This window comes from Pleurodeles waltl, chromosome 1_1 (genome assembly GCF_031143425.1).
Source record: "Pleurodeles waltl isolate 20211129_DDA chromosome 1_1, aPleWal1.hap1.20221129, whole genome shotgun sequence".
Lineage (NCBI taxonomy): Eukaryota > Metazoa > Chordata > Amphibia > Caudata > Salamandridae > Pleurodeles > Pleurodeles waltl.
Genome location: NC_090436.1, coordinates 799294481 through 799321578, shown reverse-complemented (window position 1 = coordinate 799321578; position 27098 = coordinate 799294481). Strand labels below are relative to the sequence as shown.

At 44.3% G+C, this 27098-nt stretch overlaps 1 protein-coding gene across 2 annotated transcripts in view; it reads right to left on the bottom strand.

The window, feature by feature from the left end:
- The window catches only part of TUT7 (terminal uridylyl transferase 7), a 1097449-nt gene that overhangs the window by 642698 nt on the left and 427653 nt on the right, over positions 1 to 27098 (bottom strand). For both annotated transcript variants that reach the window (XM_069228237.1, XM_069228248.1), the window contains exons 12-13: positions 16623 to 17740; positions 16262 to 16412 (exon numbers count right to left, since the gene is read on the bottom strand). In XM_069228237.1, the coding sequence (XP_069084338.1) occupies positions 16262 to 16412; positions 16623 to 17740 (1269 nt within the window). The remainder of the gene's footprint in view (positions 1 to 16261; positions 16413 to 16622; positions 17741 to 27098) is intronic.

Below are 27098 nucleotides of genomic sequence, written 5' to 3'. Positions count from 1 at the left end.
TTTGTACATATGGCCCTTAGTTCTTTATCAACATGAAACTGCTGCACTGCCCCTCTCTGATCTAGCTCTCACCTTTTTTTCTCCTTTATTACAATACAAAGCCACCCTCCCCTTGTTCTATTTTAATCTGTTCTTCAACACATGCCATGTGTGCACCCCATCTGCCTTCAGTGGTTCTGAAAATGTTTGGGTTGCTGTGCACCCAACTTGAACGAATCAGCAATCCGCACTATATTTACAGTCACCCTATGTTTGCCATGAATCTCCCTTTTCTCCTGTCTCTGCCCCATGTCTCCAACCAATCGGGAATGAACTTGGCTCCCTCACTTGCATTAACTGAAAAGATGTTCTGCTGGTCATTTCACTTTGTGTAGTATGATGCGTCTTTGATACGTTTCTTGCCATTCAGTACTGTATGAATTATCGCCTTCAAAGCTTTACTTTTAATTTCCTTATGGATTACAGATGGACGTCCTAATATGCTTAACTTCATTTGTTCTCAAACATATGTGTGGGTCCTGCTGGCTGTCATGATATCCTTCACAAAATCCGCCTCCATTGATCTTGAAATTAACATCCACTACTACTACAAGATACCTTCAAATCATCCGTTGGTCAGATGGAATATACTTAAACTTTCTGCCAAGCTCCATCATCAGAATCATAATGGACAACACATCACCATCCATCATTAGCAGTTTTCACTCTCAGCACAAAACTACAGTTCTAAAACCAATTCATTATCCAAACATGGCCACCAAAACCTTTCTGACAGGTGTCTCTTAGTCAATGTCTAACCTAGATGCCCCTCATGGATCATCTCTACAAATCACATTCTCACACCTTGGAGAAGAACAAATCTCTCTCCTCTCTTAATACAACATCATTCCATCACACTCAAAAACAACCCATCCTTCAATTTACCATAATACCATTTGTTAGGGTTCACATTTCCTTAACTCTTCTATTCCATTTTTATGCACTTTGCCACTTCCTCCAAAACAATATCTTTCAAGTCAAAGAAACTTTATTTTGGCTACAAGAGCCACAAAAGCGCATAGCAGCAATAAATACAAATAAATACACAAGGTAATAAATATAACAATACATAAAATGATAAAAATGGAATAAAGATAAAATACACTCACACAGTGCGATGGGACAGTCTAGTTGGAATCATTAAACAGATAAGAATTTCCCTCTGACAAACCAGCTAGCTCCGAGGAACTTGGCAATGGTGATCACTAGCGTTGGCCTAGTGTCTGATCTGAGGATTTGCAGGGCTATTTCAGAGCTGCGGACGCCCAGCAGTCTACATGCCGGGGCCAGCCATTTCCTACGTGAGGCGGTGTACGAAGGGCAGACAAAAAGGACGTGAGGGAGATTCTCGACGGGGGCTTTGCAGGCTGGACAGGCAGTTGATTCATTGTGTGACCAGCGGCTGGTGAAAAGTCTTAATGGTAATGTTCCAATGAGGAGCTGAAAGTACAGTTTCCTTTCCCTTGGGACCGTGATTATGTCCGAAAAAGCCTCATACTGGGATGCCTCTTTTAAGTTAACAAAGTCACAGGATAATGTAGTGTGAAGTGCAGCCCCTATATCTTCGTGATCTGCTGTTTGCCAATATAGTTTCTTTAATTCGCTTTTCGAGGGAAAGACGGAGGTGGTTGGTGAATTCCGAGAGTTCACTGAGCCCGAGTGAGTAGAATGACCCCTTGATGTATCATAGCCACAGGATTCTGTGAAGATGATCAGCTTTTAAAATGACCTGCAGGGCTTCAATATCTACAGTATCTACAATATCTTTCAGCGTGGCTCTCTCCCACTCACCACATGAAACTGCTCGACCTTCTTCTATTGCATCCTCCACACCTGCTGCCACACAGTCCAAGAGGTCACTTTACAATGCTTTACTATCCATATTCCACCACTTGAGGGCAACCAGAGAGACAGTCGGCTTGTATATTTTCCCACCTGTGACAAAAAGTGATATTGCAATTCTTGTAGCCTAGATGCAAATCTTGCTGTAATACCTTCAGTAATGGTTTGTGATTGGGTTGAAGTCTGAAATTCATACCCCGCAAGTACTTACAGAAGAACAACTCATTTACCCTCGGTAATGCCTTATCTGGTAGAGACTATCTAGCCGCGGATTCCTTACCTTAGAATTATCCCAGGCATCAAAATGGATTCTGGAATTTTTTTGTGAGCAGTACCCCTGCACGCCCGTCGGTGGCATTGTTTGGCTCTGTGAGGTGTTGCCTTCATCAGAAGTGACATTTGCGGTGCCTATATAGGTGTCCCCCCAGCGCACGGACGTCAGTTTCTTTGAGCAACTTTCCATGTCAGGAGCACAAAGCCATGAAGAACACTGACTACTGATGTGGAATACTAGGGCCCTGAAAGAGGAAAGCCCTGTCCCTAGAAATCCATTTACAAAGCGGGGAGGATGGGTGGGTTGGTAAGGCTAGATATAGTCTCTACAAGATAAGGCCTACCTGAAAATAAGTAACTTGTTCAGCTGATAGAGATTTCTAGCCCCAGATTCCTTATCTTAGAACAGATACCCAAGCGATACCTCCCTGGAGGTGGGTCTGTGGACCAATTTCATTTGATCAAGTCCTGCAAGACTGAACAGGCAAAGAGCCCGTCCCAACGGACTTGACTGTCCAGACAGTAGTGTTTTGTGAAAGTGTGCAAGGAAGCCCACGTTACTGCCTGGCTGATGTCCAGGACTGGAACTCTGCGTGCTAACGCAGTGGTCGTAGCTTTAGCTCGGGTGGAATGAGCACGTAAACCAAACCATCACTGGGGTTGCTTCTTGGCCAATGCATAACAAATTTTGATACAGAGCATGATCCATCGAGAGATGGTATGCTTCTGCATGACCTTTCCTTTCTTTGCTCCGATGTACCCTGCGAAGAGTTGGTCGTCCACCCAGAACTCTTGTGTGCGGTCAGGGCAGAACGACAGTGCTCTTTTAGGTCCAGACAGTGAAGTTGCTCCTCTTCCTCGGACGTGGCGGAGTGTAAAAAGTAGGCAAAGTGATCGATTAGCCTATGTGAAAGGGAGTGACTACTCTAGGTACAAAAGAAGCTCTCATACGAAGCACCAGTTAGTCTGGGTAGATGTTTAAATATGGAGGCTTGGTTGACTAAGCCTGAAGCTCGCTGGCCGTATTGATGGTTAGAAGCCTGAGAGGACAACTGTGCAGAGGCTGAAAAGGAGCACTTTTAAGGAAAGTGAGGACAAGATTAAGGTCCCACTGAGGCATACTGGAAGGAGAAGGTGGGGGGACAGATGGTGCAAACCTTTCAAGAATTTATGTACACTAGCGGATTTGAAGAGGGATGGCTGGTCAGGCAACTGCACAAAAGCTGATATAGCAGAAAGGTAGACTTTGAGAATGCCCAGAGCAGTGTCCTGCTGGGCAAGAGAAAGAATGAAGGGAAGAATCCAAGCATTGGGGGGGTGGAAGGGAACGGAAAGAGGATCGATCGGTCTTTCTGGACACCATGCCACAAATTTTCCCAAATAGCAGGTGTTTACCATGTTGGTGGAGGGTCACCTGGCTGCAAAGATAAGACATCAGGCAGAAGGTCGAAAGCAGTCACTTGTCGACACTCAATCTCCACGCAAGAAGGCCAAGAGTTGACAGGTTCGGGTGTCGATCCCTCCCCTGCTGCTGCGACAGAAGAGCCTCCCGAAGGGGCAGCCTTTTCGGAGGACTGATGGCTTTGATGAATAGCTTGGGATACCAAACTCTCCGTCCCCAGTCCGGAGCCATAAGGATGACTTGGGTCCGTCGTTTCTGATCTTGAGAACTCAGTGCTTGAGTGGTATGGGCTGAAAGGCGTACAAGGAGGACTGAACTCCAGTCAAGACACAAATTGTCTACAGGCAAAAGCCTATTTGGAAACTCCAGTGCTCAGAACTGCTGACATTGCACTTTCTTGCCGGTGGCGAACAGATCTAACCAAGGCTCTTCTTACTGTTGAAAGAGACCTTGCACCACCTCTGGATGGAGATGCCATTTGTGATTCGCAGAGTTTGTCTGCCCTGGGTTTCAGAGAGCCAGGCAGGTGTTGAACTACCAGGGATGTTCTCAGAGGCGCAGAGCATCCGGACAAGGGGTCCACAACACCAACCTGCCCTATTTGTTGCAGTACCACATGGCAGTGGTGTGTTGTCCATGAACACCTGCACTAGCTTTCCCTTGATGGAGGGTAGAAAAGCTTTTAATGCCAGCCGGATAGCACAGAGCCTCAGAGTCAGTCTCACCAAATTCTGGGATAGAAGCTGAAACATCTGTATCATAGCCTAAATATCCTGGGCTCGCCATTCGGGAGGATAAGCCCGAAATTGCACTGTGTCCAAAACAGTTCAGATGAAAGGAAGCGTCTCAGAGGGAGTCAGGTGTGACTTGGGCACGTTGATAGTGAAACCAAATGCAGGAGGTCCACCATAGTCTGTAGGTGGGAGACAATGCCCTGGGGTGAGCTTGCCTTTAACAGACAGTTACCCGGGACCCCCTGATCTCTGCAGATGAGCTGTAAGCACAGACATCACCATGGTGAACACCCTAAGGGCGCTAGTAAGATCAAAGGGGAGCAGGGTGAATTGAAAGTGCTCTGAACCTACTGTGCACCACAGGTAACACCTGTGGGCAGGCAGGATGGGGCAGTGAAAGTATGCGCCCTGTAAGTCCAACTGTACTATTCAGTCTCCCGGTTCTGGGAAAAACAGGACCTGCGTGAGCATGAGCATTCTGAATTGCTCGTTCTTGAAGAAATTGAGATGAAGCAGATTTAGAATAGGACAAAGTCCTCCATCCTTTTTGGGCACTAGGAAGTAGCGAGAATAGCAACCGTGACCTACTTCTGGCCTTGGCAGCCTCTCTATGGCTCCTTTGGACAAGAGAACAGACACTTTCTGGCAGAGAAGAGATAGGTGGTCCCAGTGCTTAATTTGTGAAATAAAAACATGCCGGTGCCCAAAAGCCCTCCTCTTAAACATGCGGCTACGGTAATTAAATGTGTTAACACAGAATACTGAGGCAGCGTAATCCTGAAGCCATCTCAGGCCTCTTTAGTCCATTTACAGTCACTCCCTGCCCCTTCAGCTCACTCTTGCAGCTTTCTTCTTTCTCCCATTGGAACACTTTTTTTCTCTTCCTCCGTGTATGTGTCTTTTGCTTGCACTAAATGCTTGAGGCAGAAAAATAAGTGCTGGCCCTTAAAAATAAGTGCTGGTGCTTCGCACTGGAAACAATAGGCACCAATTAAGCCCTGGGTGGTCCCCTATCATTCTGCCGTCAGTAGGTGGCATGGAGTGAGGAGTATTCATGAAGGGGAGGGGTAGACCTTCCATCTGCAAAACCCACTTGTTTGATGTTATAAGACTGCCACTAGACTAGGTATTGGCGGATCCTACCCCACATTGGGTGCTCATGATGGTAAGAGGGCAGATTATAAGGGTTTGGAAGCTGTGACTGCTGGGGGAGGGGTGGACTTGCCCGACTTTTGGCTGTCTGACCCACAGGGTCTCTGAGTATTGTGTCCTCGGCCACCCGGAGGATGAGAAGCTTTCACAGTGTGGTGACTGGGAGGGTATAAAGATGGCTGGAAACCCCTTCCTTGGCCACAAAAAGAGCAAAAGGCAGAATGGGGGTGATGAGGGGCCATAGAAATGCCAAGGACCTGGCCATAGCCCTGATGTCCTTAAAGTGCTCCAGCGATGAATCTGCCTTGTATCCAAAGAGACGACAGCCATCAAAGGGCATGTCCATAAGCGATGCTTCGACATCCCCAGAAAAGTCAGATGTCCTCAACCAGGCAAGGTGCCTTAAATGCACCATCGACACAACCACTCTGTCCAGTCAGTCGAAGGTGTCAGTCCATATCTTATTGTGAAGTTAGCTGCGTCTTTCCTGTCGACATCAGCCTGGGAGAGTATGGCCCAAGCCTGCTCCAGAAATGTTGTCAGCACCTGTGCTACAGTATCCTAAAGAGTGTGGAATAGCAGCCCAAAAGGCAGGCAGTGATCATGGACTTCAGTGCCAAGCTGGTGGAAAAAAACATCATCTTTCCTAAGTTGTCCAGCCACTTGGATTTCCAACCCAGTGGTGCTTTTGGGCATGTGCCAGGATTTAAGTAGGAAGTAGAGTCTTAGGCACCAAGCTCTCTGTGGGTAGTGTGCTGTGTGAGGAAGTTGGGGTCCTGTGGGGTGGGCGAATGGCAGCGGGCAATCATCCTGTTCATAGGAGTCCCTGTGGTGAGGTTGGACCACGTCTTAAGCAGGACATCAGTAAGAGCTCCATTAAATGGGAGAAGCGGTTCTGAGGGGGACACTCACAGTTGATGCAATTCTGCCAAGACGTTCGTCTTAACTGCCAACGAGGGCAAGCTAAGGTCCAGTACCTTGTCTGCCTTCTTCACCACCATTGCCCCTACAAACCCAATACCCCATTTCCTGGGCTTTGTAGGTGCAGGGAAGCCATTTTAAGGTATGTAATGGACATTGGTCAACATGAGATATCCAACTATATAATGACTTCACCTAACCTAGGCATGTTTGGTATCTAACATGTGGGAACCATGGACCTACACCAATGACTACAGTGTTAGTTGCATGATACCATGTACTCTGAGGGTTCCCTAGGGGATCCCCTAGGTCTGCCTGTACAGCCTTGCAGAGTCTTCATGCCAGCCCGTGCTGCTGCCCACCCAGACACTGTTCTGCCCTCCTGCTGCTGAGTCTAACTCAGACAGGAGAAGGCAGAACAAAGGATTTCCTGTAGAAGAGAGGTGTGACCACTTCTCCCTTAGAAATAGGTGTCACTGGGCTGGGGGTGCCTCGGAGTGCCACCAGACTTGCTTTGAAGGGCAAATTTGGTGCCCTACTTGCATAAACTGGTTTACTCTAGTGCAGGAGCCCTGGCTTCTACTCTGGCATAAAACCATACAAAGGACAGGGGAGTGACCACCACCCTGTCCAGCTCCTCCCCCCATAGGGAGGTGCACAGAACTCTGCGAGGTTGCCACCTGATTCTACCTGGGAGCATCGGACTGGTTAATCCAGCTGGGTGAGGTTTCTGACCCCGATAAGTGGGTCATTGCATTAAGTGACCAACACCCTTCCTGGGTTACTTAAGGGCTCCCCTGAGGGTGGGACACTAGATTAATCTGCAAGTCTCCCCTGAGAGACACGTCTGCAACCTGGACACCAAAATCGCTGCTGGACTTTGTTGGGACTTAGAGCAAGACTGTAAGCAGTAGGAGGGCTCCTACTGCAAATTTGTTTCAGAGTTTTGCAAGAATTCTACAACCTCCATGACCGTGCATCCTCCAGAGTCACAAGGACTCTGCCTGCACTTGGAAAGCAACAAGGAATTAATCTTGGAGTGATGGAGTCACTCCCCTGCATCCGCAGGCACCTCAGGGTCAACGACAAGTTTGTGGATCCTGCTGTCCCACGGACTCTACAACACAGGTGATAGTTATGTAGCTCTTCAGAGGTCTGATCTGTCTTCTTTGCAATTGAGAAGTCTGTGGTCCCTCATTGCAGCTACTTGGCCGGAACCCCTGTGCACCACATCTGTTTGTCTTTCATAAGGCTTGTTGACTCTCCAGTCCAGAAAACTCCTAGCTCCAAGAAGACCCAGCCACCAGCACTACACAGCTCCAAGAACGATGTCCTCCCTGCAGCTCCTGAGGTGTGGGCATCCCTCTTTGCTGTGCTGCTGAGGCCTTTCTTCAACTCTCTGTGCCTGCTGCCAGATGGTCCTAACGGGGGGTTCCATCTATTCCTGCTAGCTCACCTGCATGCTGAGGGCTGGCCCTGACTTACCTGCAAAGGTAGAGTCTCCTGGACCTTGCTGGCCCCCAAAATTCTGCAACAATCCGCGCAACGCTTTCTTGCATTTGCCAAGGTTTGTTGGTGGTCATGCTGACCACTGATCCCTCTGCAATTCAACGATCGGCATGGGACAGCTTGTGGATGACTCCTGGGATCCTCCTGCATCGCCTGGGCTCCACAGCTGCACTTCTTTGACCACCGTCTTACAGGAAAGCATCACTAAGAAGGGTAGGCACTGCCCCCTGCACTGCCTGGGCACCCCTTGGTGGTCTGGACTCTATCTCGTCTTTCCTTAGGTCCTCTTCTTCCAAAATCCATGCTTGGGTTCCACCGACCTGGTCCACAGGTCGGGACTGTAGCTGGACACCTGCGGTCCCCCACTTACTTCAACAGGAGCTTCAGACTCAACTTCACCCTTTTGCACCTGGGCTCCCTGGTGTAGATATTTCACTTCTCTGGGTATCCATAGATGGGGGCACTCCTGAACCTCCCTTGTCCCGAACAGTTTCCTTGGGGTCCTCTGAGAAGGGTCCTAAAACTCAAAAACTCCAACCGGGTCTTTCTTATGTTATCCTATGAGCACTGGCCGAGGTTTACAACACTGCACACGGGCACCTGGGGAATCCTTTCTACTTACCTTTGGTGTTTCAGTATTTCCACAGTCCTAAGGGGCCTTGAATGGTAATTTGGGATGGGAGTGATTTTCACATTCCATTTTTTTTGTATATGGTTTAGTCCCCTCATAGGGGTCCATGTTATTTTATGCCTTTACTTACCTGTTTCTAAGTATATTTTCATATGTTCATATCTCCAGTTAGGAGATATACAGAAGTTAGTTTAGCATTTGTGTTGTGATAAATAAGACATTTTTCTAATGCTTGTTCTTTCCTGTGTGTACATCACTGACTGACCTATGTGGTATTTGCAATTGCTTTACATCCTCCTGGATAAGCCTTAGCTGCTCTCAACAGCTACCCATTTGAGAGCTCTGTTATCTAGAACCTCTCACACTATCACTAAGAGATGCCTGGACTCAGTACAGGGTGCCTCACCTATAGGTGTACAGCATATACTGAGCCAGCCTCCCACAGGACTTATCCTAATGACCTGACAACTTTGAATTCGACAAGGATCTCTGACTTAGCAAACGCTTCCTGGACCTTCTTTTTGACTGGGCTCTTGACCATTGAATGAGTCCCACATAGAGCCACCAGGAGCTTGGAGGATTGCTCACTAAAGGCCTTTGGGTGTGGAAATCAGAGAAGTCTTTAAGATCGTGATCGCACTTGAGGCACTGAAGACAGACGAGATGCTGGTTTGTCACCAATATTGAGCGATGACAGACGCTGCAGGGCTTAAAGCTGGCCTTCCTAGATGATATCCCTGCCACACCAAGAGGAAAATCTCAAAAAGACACCTACAAAAAGTAAACAAAAAAGTTATTCGAAAATTGACTAAGGGGCAGCTATTCTCTGGATCTGTGCTGAATGGCGCAGAAAGAAAAGAACTTTAATCAGCATGCTGGGGTGGTGCCTATATAGGCACCACGCACATTACTTCCGGCGTTGATGACATCACGCATAACCGAACAACGTCACTTATCACGCTCAGCAGTACTGCTCACGAAAACATGTACACATCTAGTCTGACACCTGGGTATAATTCTAAGGTAAGTAACTTTTCTACCTTCCCCATCCTCTAAGGATTATCAAGAAAATAATAATAAAAGGTACACATTACAGCTAAAGCGATAAGTGTCTACGTGTATTCAATAAGATCATTAGAAGAACTTCCGAGAGCCTCTACCCTAGGGTTTTTAATTTAGAGTATCATCCTAACGATTGATTAGAGTGCAAAAGGTCTGGTCGTGGTGTTTTATCATTTAAGGGAGAGAAAAGAAATTACTCTGCTAGGGGAACATGAGGCTGTTACTTGCTACAGGGCTATATAACAGTTTTAGTTACGACACTGACCATTTGTATTATGCACTGAAAACAAGTCATCACTACTAAGGGATCTGATTTGTACCATAGCCAGAATAATTAGGTAGCTATTGAGGTTAGAGGATGGGGTTAGAAGGATACAATTTAGTGATGGAGCACCTGCCAGAGTTTGCTATATATTGGCTTTCTTGGTTGCCTCCTAAAGAGGAGGGAGACAATACAAGGGTTAATAGGACTGTGTTAGATTTGATAGTGGATGAAATAAGACAAGAGGAGTGGGAGTAGTTTGAAAAAGAGGACAGGACACTTCACAGCTGAAAGTAATGGTAAAGCAAAGGGTGGTCAGGAACATATACAATGGATGTTGATTTGAAGGAGTAGTGGAATGTAAGGAATGAGTTAAGCTCAATGAGAAACTGCTGAGAGCGGAAAATATTATAGTTCCAACATCACCGAGAGACATATTTGCTTATCTAACAAAGGCCATCTAGGGAGATGCTGAACAAAAAAAAACTTAAGGTGAAAGTTGTGCAGCCAGCGACAAAGGATTGTGCACTGATGTAAATTTTTTGTATCTTTCGTCTTCGCAACCTCAGACACAGAGAATAGGACCGAGGCAGTGTGTTGATAGTCAAAATTGCGAACCCTTTAGATACTGAATGTGCCAGCAGACAGAATGGGGAGATAGGAGGGCAGTGAGGAATCTATGATTAGATACAGTATCTACCAGTAAGCTTGCTACCAAAAGGAAGTAGCTTCTAACCGCAGACTTCTTATCTTTAAAAACAAAATACTATAGCAGTACTTCCCAGTGGTGGATGGTCTGAGGAGTTGAGTCAGACTAAAATGTCTTGTAGAATTGAACAGGCAAAGAGACATTTTCACCGGAATGGCTGTTAAAGCAGTAGTGTTTTATGAGTGTATGCTCAGTACTCATGTTGCAGGTTGGCAGATGTTAAGAACAGGTACCACGTTTGCCAATGCTGTTGGAGTGGCTTAAGCCCTCATTGGAGGGACTTGTAGGCCTTCAGTTTGCTGCTTCTTGGCCACTGCTTAGCAGTTTTTGAAGAAGGGGACTATCCTCCATGAAAGTGTTCTCTTTTGCACCATCTTGCCCATCTTTGAAACAGAAAACTCTTCAAAGATTAAATCACAGACGCAAAGATCCTTTGTATGGTTGATTTAAAAACTCACTGCCTTCTTGGGGTTTAGGCACTGGAGGCTCCTTGGGCTTTAGGCGCTAGAGCCTATCATCCTCCTTCAAGGGAGGAGGTGGGGCAAAAAAACTGGTAGAGTGATTGATTGGCTAATGTAGAAGGGAGTCATGACATTTGGCAGGAAGACCACTTAACTGCTCAGTACCAATTGGCCTGAAAAGAAGGAGGTTGAAAATGAATGCACCAAAAGTGCTTGCAGATTATTCACGCAGCATGGTGACATAACTGCAACAGGAAAAACTGTTTCAAATGTCAAATGCTTTAAGGAACAGCTGGACACAGGCTCAAAGAAAGTGCACATGAGAAATGTCAAGATCAAGTTCAGATCCCACTGAGGCATAACAAATGGTTTTGTGTGAAAATGTGAATCCTATCTATAGCAAGCATCACAACCGGTGACGTAAAGAATGTTTATCAGGTAAACATACACAGACTGCTTAGGCCAATAAAACAACCTTGCACTGTTCCAGCTACAAGCCTTGTTGGGCTAACTTAAAAAACAGGCACAATAACATCAGAAAGTCTGGCTTGTAAGAGGGTGGTGTTTTGGGCACCATATCAGGGAACAAGTTTGCCCCAGAGAAGATCGACTTTATGGATGGGATTCTAGTTGTAACAACTACATCAATCACCAGCACATTTAACTGCCCCCGTTCTACCACTACACATTAAGGTGTAGGCTGTGGAGACTCGGATGTAGGGCTCTGCACAGTTGCTGGGACAGGAGATCATTCCTAAGTGGAAGCTTGGTCAGAGGAAAAATGCTCAGGACATCTTTCTGTCCATTGCAGCGGAAAGGTGTCCCCTAGCGAGTACCTTGATGGAAACACCAGTGTGCAGAATTGTTGGCACTGTATTCTTGGCAATGGTGAATAGCTCAAGCGATGCTACACCCCACTGCTCAAAGACACTGTGCGCCTCCTCGAAATGAAGACGCCACTCATGGTCTGCTACACGCTTATTCATTTAATTTGCTCTATATTCAGAGACCCTCATCAGTGTTAACGGCTGGTCGCATTTCCTTTAACACCTCCTTTTGGAGAGAGGGATAAGGGGCAATCTCCCTCAAAGTCTCACCACTGTCTACCAGATGTGCTGAGAGGAATGTGAAGAGATATCAAGCAAGGCACAAAGAACCTTGCACAAGATGGCCAGAAAGAAAAGAAAAGAAAACATGTTGCAGAAAAAAAAAACTCCTAGAAATACACCAGCAAAAATGCAACAACAACAAACATTCTAACACAAGAATTCTACCCTGAACTCAGAAGAAAAGACTAACAAAATACTAATCCAATAATTTGAATTAGAGCATTGATAGCAGAAACAAGGGGATGAAGTGCAGTGAGTGAAGAACACAGTAAAGGCGAATCCTTGAACTCTGTTCCCGTGGGGGATTAGACTGAGTCCTTAAATATAGTAAGACAGTGCTTCCAGCACCTCCAATGAGCCAAGAAATAGAATGTTGCTATTTTGTATGTGCAAGACACACAAAACAACATTATTTTTTTTCGGTTACTGAGAATCATGTTATTTTCTTTTCCAACCAATAAATGCCCCAAACCTTATAAATACACTAATCGTATACCTCTCTTCCTTTCTCCATTGTTCAAATTAACATGGCTTCAATTAGAATGTCATCTACAATTAAGTATGCCTCTTTCCCCCAGAGTCTTGCCTTTGTTAACAGGGTTTCTATATGGCATATAGGATTCATGTACCCTCTGCTCAAGGCACCTCAGTGGGGTCTATGAACACTCACGGTTCAAGTCCTCATTTCACAGTGTCTGAAGACGCACTTCCCATTCGGTAAGGCATAACAACCAGGCAGTTGATCACCAGGAAGATGTTATGCTGACTTAGCTACCACTAGAGGCATAGCCCCTAATGATGCAGGATTCTGTACCCACTCCACCCTGCATGTTGCACTACCGCATGGTGGCTGTGTTATCTGTAAGGACCTGAACAGAGGCTCCCTTTGATGGATGACAAGATAGCTTTTAAGTTCAGACTGATCAGTATCAACTCATGAAGACTGATATTGATACCTCTCTGCTGAAGACCAGAGGCCTCTAGTCTCCACCTCTCCCAAATGCCTGAATAGCCCCTAAAAAATGTAAAGATTCAGTGGGGGCTCAGGAAGTGCTTCGGATCGTTGATGGTGAAACCCAATGATTTCAGGTGTTCAGTTGTCATTCACTGGTGGTCTACAACTGTCTGAAGCAAGACCACATTTATCAGCTGGTTCAGTCAGTGGTAGAGGTATGGGAATGTATGTAATCCTGCCTTTCGAAGGCGGGCGGTGACCACGGGCATCACATTTGTGAATGACAGAGTGGTCAAGGTAAGGCCAAACGAAAGCACAGTAAATTAAAAAGGTTCCTTGCCCACTTTGAACCACAGGTAATGCCTGTGAGACTGAAGTAGGAATATATCCTGCAAGTCCAAGGATGCCATCTCGTTTCCTGGACATGACTCAAAACGAGCATTTTGAACCAGTCCTTTGTCAGCATTCTTCTCCTTTTTTCAAATCCAGTACCCGCTAAATGAAAACCTTAAACAACAGAAGGCAGACTTTCAGCATCAGGACTGCGGAGTGAGAAGAATGTGAGTGGTGAGGAGATAAATGGCAGGGGATAACCCTTTTGAACAATTAATAAGACACACCAGTTTGACTCCATGGCTCTTCAGCCAGGGAGGACAAATGTTGCATTCTGCCACCTACTGGCCAGACAAGAGCTAGGTAGCTCCTGAAAAAGGGGATGAAGAATTGAAATATCGCTGTCCCTGGTGATTTCAATGGTTTCTGTTAATGCCATGTCTGCAGTCTCAAAAGTTGAGGTTTGGTTGTTTGTAGTTCAGGTTGGGAGGTTGTTGGAAATTAAGTCTCTTTTTGGCAGAGGTACACGTCTTATCAAAGTAGGGATCACAGTCCTAGTCAGGGTATGGCACAACACACCCTGAATTATCCTGTGCTTGCCCTCTGGTAGCTTGGCACTCAGGAGTCAGGCTTGACTTAAGAGGCAATGCGTAAAGTATTTGTGATCTACTTTAACAATAACATGACGAAAACACCACAAATAGACTCCACACCAGATTAGAAAAACAAATCAGGAATTTATAATTAAAACAAGGCCAAAACAGAAAAATCCATCCAGTAGAAGATGAGATATGATTTTTAAAAGATTAAATGCAAGTATAGCGTTCAAAAGTGAATATCGGTCAAAGAGTTAATGGGTCGCGCTGGACCAGGACAAAGTCAAGACTTCAGACTGCTCGTGAAGGAGTGCAGGCTGGATACAGGGCCAATACAGGCCCCGGTGCAAAAGAAGTTTGATCGTAGTCACAACAGCAAGATGCGTTGTTAGTTTCCATGCAGGTGAGGTGTTGCACCAAATTTCTTAACTCTACTGTTGCAATGTATTGGGTCCATGAGCAAAGCATTGGTTCCAAAGTGCAGCGGTTCCAAAAGCAATGCACTGGGTTTCTCCACGCCGTAGAAGTGATGTGTTGATCTTCTCCACACAGCGGCAGCAACGTGTTGGTTCCAGAGCAGTAGTTCTGAATGCACTGAGCCAATATGGTTCCCGCAACAGCCTTGAGCCGTTGACTCTGCTCTTGCAGCAGAGGATGCGTCAGTTCCACTGAAGCAAACCCCCCGGACCTCTTCCAAGGGTCGAGGACTGAAGTGGCACCACAGACTCACAAGCAAATGATGGGCCCAAGGGTTGGAATAGGCATCTCTAAGAATTTTGTGTCGCTGAGACTTAGAAAACAGAAGGCAAGCCAGCAAGCCCCTGGAGTCACTCTAAGTTCAAGTGATGCAGGGCCAGTCCTTCTCACCCAGGCAGGGGAAGAGAAGGCAGCAGGGCATCTCAGCAAGACAAGAGCACAGCAAGGCAGGGATCCAGTAGAGTAGCAGCCCTTTAAGCAGCATAGCATCCTTTCTTCCAGGCAGTCTTCACAGTTCCAGAAGTGTACTGCCTTGGTGGGGTCATGGACCCACTACTTATACCCAGTTGTGCCTTTGAAGTGGGGGAGACTTCAAAGAAGGGTCTTTGAAGTGAACAGATGTCCTTTCTTACCAGTCCTAGCTCCAGACTATCAGTAGGGGGTAATCAGTCCATTGTTTGTGGGCAGGCACTGCCTATTCAGATATCAGTGTCACCCCCCCCGCCCTTCCTGCCCAGGAAAACCAGTCAGAATGCAGATGAGTACTCTGACACACCTAATCTTTCTGTGTTTGTGTCTGTCTAGAGGGAATGCACAAAGTATAGCTGTCACCCATCCCAGACATGTATTAGAGACAAGCTGCAGCCACACAGAGCTGTAAGATCAGAGAAGTGTCCACTTTCTAAAAGTGTCATTTCTAAAATAGTAATGTTAAATCTGACTTAACCATTAAAGAGGATTTATCACTACCATTTCAAAGATATGAAAGATGACATAGTTTCTCCTTCTTAATCAGGAATTACAACTTAAATAAATAATCTATTTTGCCTCATAAAACTACAAGCAGCACTTTTAAAAGAAATACAAACAGCTGAGACAAAAAAAAGACCTACACACTTAAAATTATGAATTTTAAAAGGCAAGACATCGTTAACATTTTAGAGCTGTCCTATGAAGAAGTCTTAAACACCAACAAAATGTTCACCAGAAATTGTTGTAACTAACATATGACCTTTGTAGCACAATGGACTGCACAGAGGAATGACAAAGTAGAATAAACTAATGAAAGCAACAAGTCTAAAAAAACACAAGGAGTCTGGTCATTCTTATCAAATTTGTTAGCAGACAACTATAACCAGTGTTTCAACCTCAACGCTGTGAATCTCAATAAACAGACATTATAAATGAACAGTACATGACATCACAGCACATTGTGATCTATGAGACACCTTAGTTCCACTGAACAATTAGCCTTAAAGCATCATCAAAAAGTGAACGTAAACCTGTGTACTAGAGCGACTGCAACCAATGTTTAAACTCAAGGGCTCATCCATTCAGGCCTAGATTTCAACTTACTTTGCATAATTATTGTATTCTGCACACCCACCTCTTTATGGCTTATCAATGTATGTGGTACAAATCATCCCTGTGATTGTATTCAGATTGTGGTATACACACTTATTAATCACATTCCCTCGCCTTCATCCAATGACAGCCCAGAAGTTAAGGGTCACATGCTTATTGGTTAAAAGAGGGTCTAGTTTTACATAAACAAATATGTTAAGGATAACTTACTGAAACACTGGATGCAAACCTGATCCAAAATCATTTGGAATTTAGAGGTCATTTTTGGTAAAGGGTCAAGTTCTATTTTTTTGAAGTCTTCTGGGCAATCCTTTTTTAGGTGACCATCCCGTTTGCATAAACTGCATACAACTGTAGGGGACTGCATGAAGAAAAAAGAACAGAAGAATTAGTTGGTTGGAAAACAACATGTATAATAGGCTCAGGGCATTTGCTAAAATAGGCTCTGCCTGTTACGATTAGTGCCAAACAGTTTCTTCAGTCTACCACCAGAAAACAAATCATGCAATCACAAACCTATGTTGCTACTTCTAAACAATACACAAAGATCTTTAAATCTGCATGATCTTACCTTGCCTTTTGTGAAGATGCGTCTGCTGAATTTATATGAAAAGTCCCACTCCTCCGAGAGGGTGTCTGACATGACATTCTTAGCATGCGTTTCCAAGCTCACAGTATCACTGACCAAAGTAAAGTCCTCTTCACTCAAAGAATCTACTTGTATAAGTTCATTTACAGGTTTAATATGTTCCTCTGGATTTTGATATTTAGCCGTGATACAATCTGACAGCTCTTCTTCCTCTTCATCAGACAGTATTTCTTCATCTCCAGATGCAGTGTATGTAATGTCCACTTCATCATCCAGATTTAAGCTGTCAAAATGGTCTCTCTGCTTTGTGACAACACTTACTTCCTCCTCATCAACTTCCTCCTCTGAATTATTCTGTTTTGAGATGTGTTCACATCTTGATAGTGAAATGTGCTTCACAGGCCCCTCCAATTCATCAGTCCCTTCGGTACTTCCCTCCTCCAGGTCTACTTTGACATCTTGTGCACCATCCTCATCACTCTCAATCAGTACTGGATTTGGAAAACTCTCGATATCTGAACTGCTATCAAGCTCACCATCATGATCAAGAATTACTGCTTCTCCATTTTCACTATCATCCAGTGATTGATCAATGGTAACAAAAGCTTTGGTTTGTTCTCTGTAATCATACTCCTCATTACCACTTTCTATATCGTCATAATTGGATTTATATTTATCCAAGTCGTTCTGAATCACATCTTCTGTAACACAATCAGAATCTAGATTTTCAATATCGGCAAGATTTTCTTCTGTTTGACTGTCACAGCTATCAAACACATTGTAAGAATTACTCTCCTGGTTCCTGGGTGACATTATTGTACTGACAGGATCTTCAAGAGCCATTTTTTTCAATATATCTATGGCATGTATGTCATTGTCAACATGGCCATCACACATATCTTTTCTTGTGTTCATTTCAGTTTCTTGATTTTGCGTGCTTGTTAAATTAGTGTTGATAGGTTTTCCTTCAACACAGCTTGATGGTTTTATGTGGGGCAAAGCAAAATACTTGTAGGTCACCCTCAAACAGTGAAGGATGTATTCAAACACTAACTGACTGTTTAGACACCTTGCTGCATTCCACTTCACAGAAAATGGATCTGAAGAAAACAATGTGTAAATGTTAATCTCTATTTAAGGAATAAACACAAAGAAGCATGAAGGGAGATTTCAATAGAGTGTCACTGTTGATTCTGAAAATATTATAGGTAATAAAATACTATTAATTAATTGAATCTTGTAGGATATATTTTCACATAATTACATTTTTAAAGTGAAATGCGGTTTGCAAGTATCTTGCATCACCTTTCAGACAAGTGCAATCTTTGCAGAAACAAGAGTTTGTGAGATATCAGTAGGAGACTTGTTTGAAAAGAAAATATTGTAAGACCTTTCTAGCAAAAGCAAACCTCCTACATGTCAAACATTAAGTGAAACTGCATAATGAACAAGTTTGTGAATTTCACGTAATGTGAAACTCAGATTTCACCAGCAAAATTAACATTTCACCCCTGCCTTGTACAAACCCATATTTCAAAGGGATCTATTAAACATTTTCCGACGAAATTACATCTGACAGCCTCGGCAGAACTTTACAGTTGTCCATTGTTAAATTAGTCACCTCTTCATGAACGCTAAAGAAAAACCAGAGCATTTAAATTGCAACCAGAACCCAATGTTAGCTGAGTGTTGGGGAGAAGCTGTAAGCACCTCTGTGCTTTGCCAGAGAAAAGTGTGCAATTAGCAGTCTATGTGTGAAAGCTAATCAAAATCTGAACATTCTACTTGGAATAAGGACCAGTGTTAGCTGAACTTTGCAAGAGTAGTTACAAAAATCTCTTAGAATAATTACTGTGCATTTTTTAACTAACTATCAATTCGTGAAAGCTGAGCATTCTAATTGCATAAAGGGGAGTGAAATACGCAGCCAATTTGAAAACATGCCAAATGTACCCCCTTTTTAACACTTGCAGGCAAGGTATTGAACTCAAAGTTAATTGCATTATAGTGAATACTCCTAACAGTACTCTAGATCAAACAGGTGTTGAAGCGATTCATTGCAATGTTGAGACATCCTAGACGCCCAAGTATTGTTAACCAATGCAGGCCACAAATGTTTAAACTCTCCAACAAGGGCCAAAAGAAACCTAATCCTAATTAAAATATGAAGCTCATAGCTTAACTGCTGGCAAAAGCAGATGAGTGTTAAAGTGATTCAATGCGATGGTGACGCATTCTAGAAGGGCCAATATTGCTACTAAATGAAGAGCACAGATGTTTAACCATAGCCTTATTGTAAGATATACCATTTTCGACTATGCACGTGCAAATAATATGGTTTAGAAGTGATTAGATAGGAGACGGAGTCATATCTCAAACTTAATTCCGTCGAAATCTACACAGAGTTACTTACCTTTGGTAACGGTTTTTCTGGTGGATACCTACAGATTCTTCACCATTTAAATATCACTGGGGCCAGAGTGGGTCCAGAAACCTTTCTCCAATAACTCTCCCACGCTGATACAGGGCGCCGGCTCCAAAACAGTTTGTACGCAGGACTGCATGGCGTCACTAAAGCCATAGAGGGCCCCAGTTGGTGCACTGACCTCATTTACCATCTATTTTTTCATTGTGCCTTCGAGGCTACGAATGATACCAACTTAGTAAGATAGGTGCAGTCCTCAATATTTTCTACAGAAGATTACCATTAAATGATTGAGAGAGAGTGTGTGTGTGCGTGTGCGTGTGTGTATATATATATATATATATAGCGAGAGAGAGAGAGAGAGAGAGAGCGAGAGCGAGAGAGAGAGAGAGAGATAGGGAAAATGTCACTTACCCAGTGTACATCTGTTCGTGGCATGAGACGCTGCAGATTCACATGCTGTGCACATCCCGCCATCTAGTGTTGGGCTCGGAGTGTTACAAGTTTTTTTTCTTCGAAGAAGTCTTTTCGAGTCACGAGATTGAGGGACTCCTCCCCTTTCGGCTCCATTGCGCATGGGCGTCGACTCCATCTTAGATTGTTTTCCCCGCAGAGGGTGAGGTAGGAGTTGTGTGTATAGTAATAGTGCCCATGCAATGGAGTAAGTATTTATGTAAATAATGTAGCTAAAAAGTGATATATTTGGAAAATTTCACTTACCCAGTGTACATCTGTTCGTGGCATTAGTCGCTGCAGATTCACATGCTGTGCACAGTCCGCCGTCTGGTGTTGGGCTCGGAGTGTTACAAGTTGTTTTTCTTCGAAGAAGTCTTTTCGAGTCACGAGACCGAGGGACTTCGGTTCCATTGCGCATGGGCGTCGACTCCATCTTAGATTGTTTTCCCCGCAGAGGGTGAGGTAGGAGTTGTGTATGCTAGTAATAGTGCCCATGCAATGGAATGAATATGTATGTACAAAATGAAGGTTAAAGTAATATATTTACAAATGTACACATGTTGAAGATCTACTTGTAAACGGCTACGGGCTCCCGGGGAGGCGGGTGGGCGCATGTGAATCTGCAGCGACTAATGCCACGAACAGATGTACACTGGGTAAGTGAAATTTTCCGTTCGGTGGCATGTGTAGCTGCAGATACACATGCTGAGCATAGACTAGTAAGCAGTTATCTCCCCAAAAGCGGTGGTTCAGCCTGTAGGAGTTGAAGTAGTTTGAAATAAAGTTCTTAGTACAGCTTGACCTACTGTGGCTTGTTGTGCAGATAACACATCTACACAGTAGTGCTTAGAAAATTTATGAGGCGTAGACCATGTTGCTGCCTTACATATTTCGTTCATTGGAATATTTCCTAGAAAGGCCATAGTAGCACCTTTCTTTCTGGTTGAGTGTGCCTTTGGTGTAATAGGCAGCTCTCTCTTTGCTTTAAGATAGCAGGTTTGAATGCACCTAACTATCCATCTAGCAATGCCTTGTTTTGAAATAGGATTTCCTGTATGAGGTTTTTGAAAGGCAATAAATAGTTGTTTTGTCTTTCTAATTAGTTTTGTTCTGTCAATGTAGTACATTAGTGCTCTTTTGATGTCTAATGTTTGTAGTGCTCTTTCAGCTACGGAATCTGGCTGTGGGAAGAACACTGGTAATTCTACTGTTTGATTTAAGTGGAACGGTGAGACAACCTTTGGTAAGAATTTTGGATTTGTTCTTAGAACTATTTTATTTTTATGTATTTGAATAAATGGTTCTTGTATGGTAAATGCCTGAATCTCACTCACTCTTCTTAGAGATGTGATGGCAATGAGAAATGCAACTTTCCACGTTAAGTATTGCATTTCACAAGAATGCATGGCTCGAAAGGTGGACCCATGAGTCTTGTTAAGACAATGTTGAGGTTCCATGAAGGAACAGGTGGTGTCCTTGGTGGTATAATTCTCTTTAGGCCTTCCATAAACGCTTTAATGACTGGTATTCTGAATAGTGAAGTTGAGTGAGTAATTTGCAGGTAAGCAGATATTGCGGTGAGATGTATCTTTATGGAAGAAAAAGCTAGATTTGATTTTTGCAAATGTAGTAAATATCCTACTACATCTTTTGGAGATGCGTGTGATGGTTGAATTTGATTGTTATGGCAGTAACAAACAAATCTTTTCCATTTATTTGCATAGCAGTGTCTAGTGGAAGGACTTCTTGCTTGTTTTATGACCTCCATACATTCCTGTGTGAGGTCTAAGTGTCCGAATTCTAGGATTTCAGGAGCCAAATTGCTAGATTCAGCGATGCTGGGTTTGGATGCCTGATCTGTTGTTTGTGTTGTGTTAACAGATCTGGTCTGTTGGGTAGCTTGACATGAGGTACTACTGACGGGTCTAGTAGTGTTGTGTACCAAGGTTGTCTTGCCCATGTTGGTGCTATTAGTATGAGTTTGAGTTTGTTTTGACTCAATCTGTTTACTAGATATGGAAGGAGAGGGGGAAAAGCGTACGCAAATATCCCTGACCAGTTCATCCATAGAGCATTGCCTTGGGATCGCTGGTGTGGGTACCTGGATGCGAAGTTTTGGCATTTTGAGTTTTCTTTTGTTGCAAATAGGTCTATTTGGGGTGTTCCCCAAATTTGAAAGTAAGTGTTCAGTATTTGGGGGTGAATTTCCCATTTGTGGATTTGTTGGTGATCTCGAGAGAGATTGTCTGCTAGCTGGTTTTGGATCCCTGGAATAAATTGTGCTATTAGGCGAATGTGGTTGTGAATCGCCCAATGCAATATTTTTGTGTGTTAGGAGACACAACTGTGTTGAGTGTGTCCCCCCTTGTTTGTTTAAATAATACATTGTTGTCATGTTGTCTGTTTTGACAAGAATGTATTTGTGGGTTATCGTGGGCTGAAATGCTTTTAGCGCTAGAAATACTGCTAACAGTTCTAGGTGATTTATGTGAAACTGCCTTTGATGTATGTCCCATTGTCCTTGGATGCTGTGTTGATTGAGGTGTGCTCCCCAACCTGTCATGGAAGCATCGGTTGTTATGACGTATTGTGGCACTGGGTCTTGGAAAGGCCGCCCTTTGTTTAAATTTGTACTGTTCCACCATAGAAGCGAGATGTATGTTTGGCGGTCTATCAACACCAGATCTAGAAGTTGACCCTGTGCATGTGACCATTGTGATGCTAGGCACTGTTGTAAGGGCCGCATGTGTAACCTTGCGTTTGGGACAATGGCTATGCATGAAGACATCATGCCTAGGAGTTTTAATACCATTTTTGCTTGTATCTTTTGTGTTGGATACATGGCCTGTATTACCTTGTGAAATGTTTGAACCCTTTGTGGACTTGGAGTGGCTATCCCTTCTGTTGTGTTGATTGTCGCTCCTAAGTATTGCTGTGTTTGGCACGGCAAAAGGTGTGACTTTGTATAGTTGATGGAGAAACCTAGCTTGTGAAGGGTCTGTATGACATACTTTGTGTGATATGAACACTTTGTTAGCGTGTTGGTTTTGATTAACCAGTCGTCTAAGTAAGGGAACACGTGTATTTGCTGCCTTCTGATATGTGCAGCTACTACTGCTAGGCATTTTGTAAAGACTCTTGGCGCGGTTGTTATTCCGAATGGCAACACTTTGAATTGGTAATGTATTCCTTTGAATACAAACCTTAGGTATTTCCTGTGGGAAGGATGTATTGGTATATGGAAATACGCATCTTTTAGGTCTAATGTTGTCATGTAGTCTTGCTGTTTGAGCAGTGGGATTACGTCTTGTAATGTGACCATGTGAAAGTGGTCTGATTTGATGTAGGTATTTAGTGTTCTGAGATCTAGTATTGGTCTCAGAGTTTTGTCCTTTTTTGGTATTAGAAAGTACAGTGAGTAAACTCCTGTGTTTTTCTGTAGACTTGGTACTAATTCTATTGCGTCCTTTTGCAGTAATGCTTGAACTTCTAGTCCTAGAAGATCTATATGCTGTTTTGACATATTGTGTGTTTTCGGTGGGACGTTTGGAGGGAATTGGAGAAATTCTATGCAATAACCATGCTGGATAATTGCTAAGACCCAAGTGTCTGTTGTTATTTCCTCCCAAGATTTGTAGAACTGGCTTAGTCTTCCCCCCACTGGTGTTGTGTGAAGGGGTTGTGTGACTTGTGAGTCACTGTTTATTTTGAGGGGTTTTGGGACCTTGAAATTTTCCCCGATTTCTTGGGAATTGGCCTCCTCTGTATTGTCCCCGAAAACCTCCCCTTTGATATTGTCCCTGGTAGGTAGGTGGTCTTGTTTGTGAGGTGTTGGTTTCTGTGGGTTGACCTCGAAACCCTCCCCTAAAAGGTGTTTTCCGAAATGTGCCTCTGCTCTGCGGGGAGTACAGTGCGCCCATGGCTTTGGCTGTATCGGTGTCCTTTTTTAGTTTTTCAATGGCAGTGTCCACCTCTGGCCCAAACAATTGCTGTTCATTAAACGGCATATTGAGCACAGCCTGCTGTATTTCAGGTTTGAACCCAGATGTGCGCAGCCATGTGTGCCTCCTTATTGTGACTGCAGTGTTTATTGTCCGTGCAGCTGTATCCGCTGCATCCATGGAAGACCGTATCTGATTGTTCGAGATACTTTGTCCCTCTTCCACCACCTGTTGCGTTCTTTTTTGGAGCTCTTTGGGCAGGTGTTCGATGAGGCATTTCATCCCAATGAGCCCTGTCGTATCTCGCCAAGAGTGCTTGCGAGTTGGCGATACGCCACTGATTTGCTGCTTGTGCTGCAACCCTTTTCCCCGCTGCATCAAATTTGCGGCTCTCCTTGTCCGGAGGTGGTGCGTCGCCTGATGTATGCGAGTTGGCTCTCTTACGAGCTGCCCCCACAACTACTGAGTCCGGTGTGAGTTGTGTTGTAATAAATATAGGGTCTGTGGGTGGTGCCTTATATTTTTTCTCCACCCTTGGAGTTATAGCTCTGCCTTTAACTGGCTCCTGAAATATTTGTTTCGAGTGCCTTAGCATTCCTGGGAGCATGGGAAGGCTTTGATAATGGCTATGGGTGGAGGACAGGGTGTTAAAGAGGAAGTCATCCTCAATAGGCTCCGAATGTAGTGATACATTATGGAATTCGGCTGCCCTAGCGACCACCTGTGCATATGATGTACTGTCCTCAGGTGGTGACGGTTTAGTTGGGTACGACTCTGGGCTATTGTCTGATACTGGGGCGTCGTAGAGGTCCCATGCATCTGGATCATCCTGGCTCATTGTGGTATGAGCTGGCGAGTGTGTTAATGGTGGAGTTTGCGCCGGTGATGCATGAGTTGATGGTGGTGGAGAAGGTGGTGGAGTTACTTTCTTCACCACCTTTGCTTGTGGTTGCTTGTCTCCTTGTTGAAGGCAAGTTTCCTTTTGATTTTGATTGGGGGAAGAGTGCTGATCCTCCCAGTATCTTTTTGAATAAAGAGCCGCTTTTGCGTGTGATCTGGCTCTATTGTTTGTAATTCCTCTTCAAATCTGTGTTTTTTCATTTGAGAGGACAGTCCTTGTTCCTCTGAGTAGGAACTGATTCTCGGTTCGGATGCCGGATGTTTCGGCACCGAAACCTTTTCTACTGTTTTTTTCGGCTCCGACAAAATCTTTTTTCTTTTGTGCGTCGTGCCCTCTTGGTGCCGACCAATCTCGGTGCCGCTGTGTCGGTGCCGAATGTTTTCTGCGCCACTCTCTCGCGCCCGAGAGTGCTGCGTGCCTGTATCTCGACCGGAGTCGGATGACTTCGGCACCAGCCCGCCCTTTTTCGGTGCCGATGGACGGTCACCTACTTTTCGGGTTAAGCCATGGCCTGTTGGCGGTGGCGTCCCCTGGGCTTTGTCAGTCTTTTCGTGAGCTTTTTGTTTCGACGTCTTACTCACGGTTGACGTTTCTTCGGCGTCGAGTTCTTCGGAATCAGACTCGTGGATGGAGAAAGTTTCTTCTTCTTCCTCCTCGAACCGTTGTTGTCCTGTCAGCATGGACGCCATCTGCAATCTCCTGGCTCTTCGGTCTCTGAGCGTTTTCCTCGACCGAAACGCGCGACAGGCTTCGCACGTATCCTCCTTGTGCTCGGGGGACAGGCACAAGTTACAGACCAAATGTTGATCCGTATAGGGATATTTATTATGGCATTTAGGACAGAATCGGAACGGGGTCCGTTCCATCAGTCTTGAAGTCGCACGTGGTCGGGCCGACCAGGCCCCGACGGGGGATCGAAATTACCCCGAAGGGCTACCGGAGCTCTTCAAGATTCGGTGTCGATTTGTTCTAACTAACCCTATACCGAACGAAACAATACGAATTTTTCCGAGATTCTGACTAACTTTCCGACCCGAACACGGAGCGAAAAGGAACACGTCCGAACCCGATGGCGGAAAAAAAACAATCTAAGATGGAGTCGACACCCATGCGCAATGGAACCGAAGTGGGAGGAGTCCCTCGGTCTCGTGACTCGGAAAGACTTCTTCGAAGAAAAACAACTTGTAACACTCCGAGCCCAACACCAGACGGCGGACTGTGCACAGCATGTGTATCTGCAGCTACACATGCCACCGAACACAAATGTACAAATATACAAGATTAATTATTTGTCAACTTAAAACGGCTACAGGCTCCCGGGGAGGTGGGAAGGCGCATGTGAATCTGCAGCGTCTCATGCCACAAACAGATGTACACTGGGTAAGTGACATTTTCCGTTCGATGGCATGTGTAGCTGCAGATAAACATGCTGTGCATAGACTAATAAGCAGTTACATCCCAAAAAGCGGTGGTTCAGCCTGTAGGAGTTGAAGTTGTTTGAAATAATGTTCGTAATACTGCTTGTCCTACTGTGGCTTGCTGTGTTGTTAACACATCCACGCAGTAATGCTTGGTAAATGTATGAGGCGTAGACCATGTGGCTGCCTTACAGATTTCAGTCATTGGTATGTTTCCTAGAAAGGTCATGGTAGCACCTTTCTTTCTAGTGGAGTGTGCCTTTGGTGTAATAGGCAGTTCTCTTTTTGCTTTTATATAACAGGTTTGAATACATTTAACTATCCATCTGGCAATGCCTTGTTTGGATATTGGATTCCCTGTATGAGGTTTTTGGAAAGCAACAAACAGTTTTTTTTTTTTTTTTTATTTGTTTGGTTCTATCAATGTAGTACATTAGTTCCCTGTTGATGCCTAATGTATGTAATGCTCTCTTAGCTACAGAATCTGGTTCTGGAAAGAACACTGGGAGTTCCACAGTTTGATTTAAGTGGAACGGTGATACGACTTTAGGTAAGAATTTAGGATTTGTGCGAAGAACTACCTTATGTTTGTGTATTTGTATAAAGGGTTCTTGTATGGTAAAGGCTTGAATTTCACTTACTTTTCTGAGAGATGCGATAGCTATTAGAAAGGCTACTTTCCATGTTAAGTACTGTATCTCACATGAGTGCATGGGTTCAAATGGTGGACCCATGAGTCGTGTTAATACGATGTTGAGGTTCCACGAAGGAACTGGTGGTGTTCTTGGTGGAATAATCCTTTTCAGACCCTCCATAAATGCTTCTATGACTGGGATTCTGAATAATGACATTGAGTGCGTAATTTGCAGATAAGCCGAAATTGCAGTTAGATGTATTTTAATGGATGAAAAAGCTAACTTGGACTTTTGTAAGTGTAGCAGGTAGCTTACAATGTTTTTAGCAGATGCGTGTAATGGTTGAATTTGGTTATTATGGCAGTAATAAACAAATCTTTTCCACTTATTTGCGTAGCAATGTCTTGTGGTTGGTTTCTTAGCTTGCTTTATGACCTCCATGCATTCCTGTGTAAGGTCTAGGTGTCCGAATTCTAAAATTTCAGGAGCCAAATTGCTAAATTGAGCGATGTTGGATTCGGGTGTCTGATTTGTTGTTTGTGTTGAGTTAACAGATCTGGTCTGTTTGGCAGTTTGATATGAGGCACTACTGAAAGGTCTAGTAGTGTTGTGTACCAAGGTTGTCGTGCCCAAATTGGTGCTATTAGTATGAGTTTGAGTTTGTTTTGACTCAATTTGTTTA